This window comes from Arachis ipaensis, chromosome B05 (genome assembly GCF_000816755.2).
Source record: "Arachis ipaensis cultivar K30076 chromosome B05, Araip1.1, whole genome shotgun sequence".
Taxonomy (NCBI): Eukaryota; Viridiplantae; Streptophyta; class Magnoliopsida; order Fabales; family Fabaceae; genus Arachis; species Arachis ipaensis.
In genome coordinates, this window is record NC_029789.2 from 46,915,056 (window position 1) to 46,915,905 (window position 850).

Consider the following 850-nt stretch of genomic DNA (forward strand, 5'->3'; position numbering starts at 1 on the left):
TCTTACTATATAAAAATACTGCTCAGGACATTCTAGAGTAGATACTGGAAATTGGAAGGAACTGATAATAGAGAAATTGCACGTGTATCAAGTATTCAGAAATTGAACCAACAAACATACTGTTCCTATTATCACCCAAAAAACAAAAGAACTTCTTCTTTGTCTATTCTAATCATACATCCAAAATTAGCCAGAGATTAAACAAATCAAATCATTCAAAAAGAAAAGAAAGGCTGGGATAGGGGCAAGAACAGTACCTGCTCGATGCGGGAAGAATCTGGTGGAGGTGCGCGACTTGGAGGCCGGCGGGAGCGCAGAGGCAGAGGATGTGGGACTGAGAGGCAGCGTAGAGGAGGAGCCGGACGAGGCTCGATTCCGATGCAGAGGAGGCACGGGAGTGGCTCGTCTAGTGAGCGACTTGGAGGCCGGAGGAAGCGCAGAGGATGTGGGACTGATAGGCGGCGCGGAGGAGGAGCCAGACGAGACTCGATTACGATGCAGAGGAGGCACGGGCTGGCTCGCCTAGTGCACGACTTGGAGGCTGGAGGCCGGGAGCACAGAGGATGTGGGACTAAGAGGCGGCGCGGAGGAGGAGCGACAGGTGGCTTGAAGGAGACGCGGAAGAGATTGTAGAAGATGCGTTGTGGAGGAGTGGGAATGAGACGATTTTGCGATGGCGATGGTCCTTGGAGAAGCTGAAGAAGACAACGAGGGTTGGGACTGGGAGTTCAGTGAGACAGTGACGGTGGGTGAGGGTGAGAATCAGAAGTGAGATTGTGAGAACCTTAACCCTAATTGCTAAAACTTATATTTATATATATGTACTCCGGGGCGGGTAGGGGCGGGTTTA

General features: G+C 50.7%; 1 protein-coding gene across 1 annotated transcript; it reads left to right on the forward strand.

The window, feature by feature from the left end:
* LOC107640568 (eukaryotic translation initiation factor 3 subunit A-like) lies at nt 265-633 on the forward strand. Its single transcript, XM_016344081.1, has one exon. The coding sequence runs from the start codon at nt 265-267 to the stop codon at nt 631-633; it is 369 nt and encodes a 122-aa protein (XP_016199567.1).

Bases quoted from the DNA above. Each gene is read 5' to 3' on its own strand.
- LOC107640568 (XM_016344081.1), top strand. From the start codon at position 265: ATGCGGGAAGAATCTGGTGGAGGTGCGCGACTTGGAGGCCGGCGGGAG.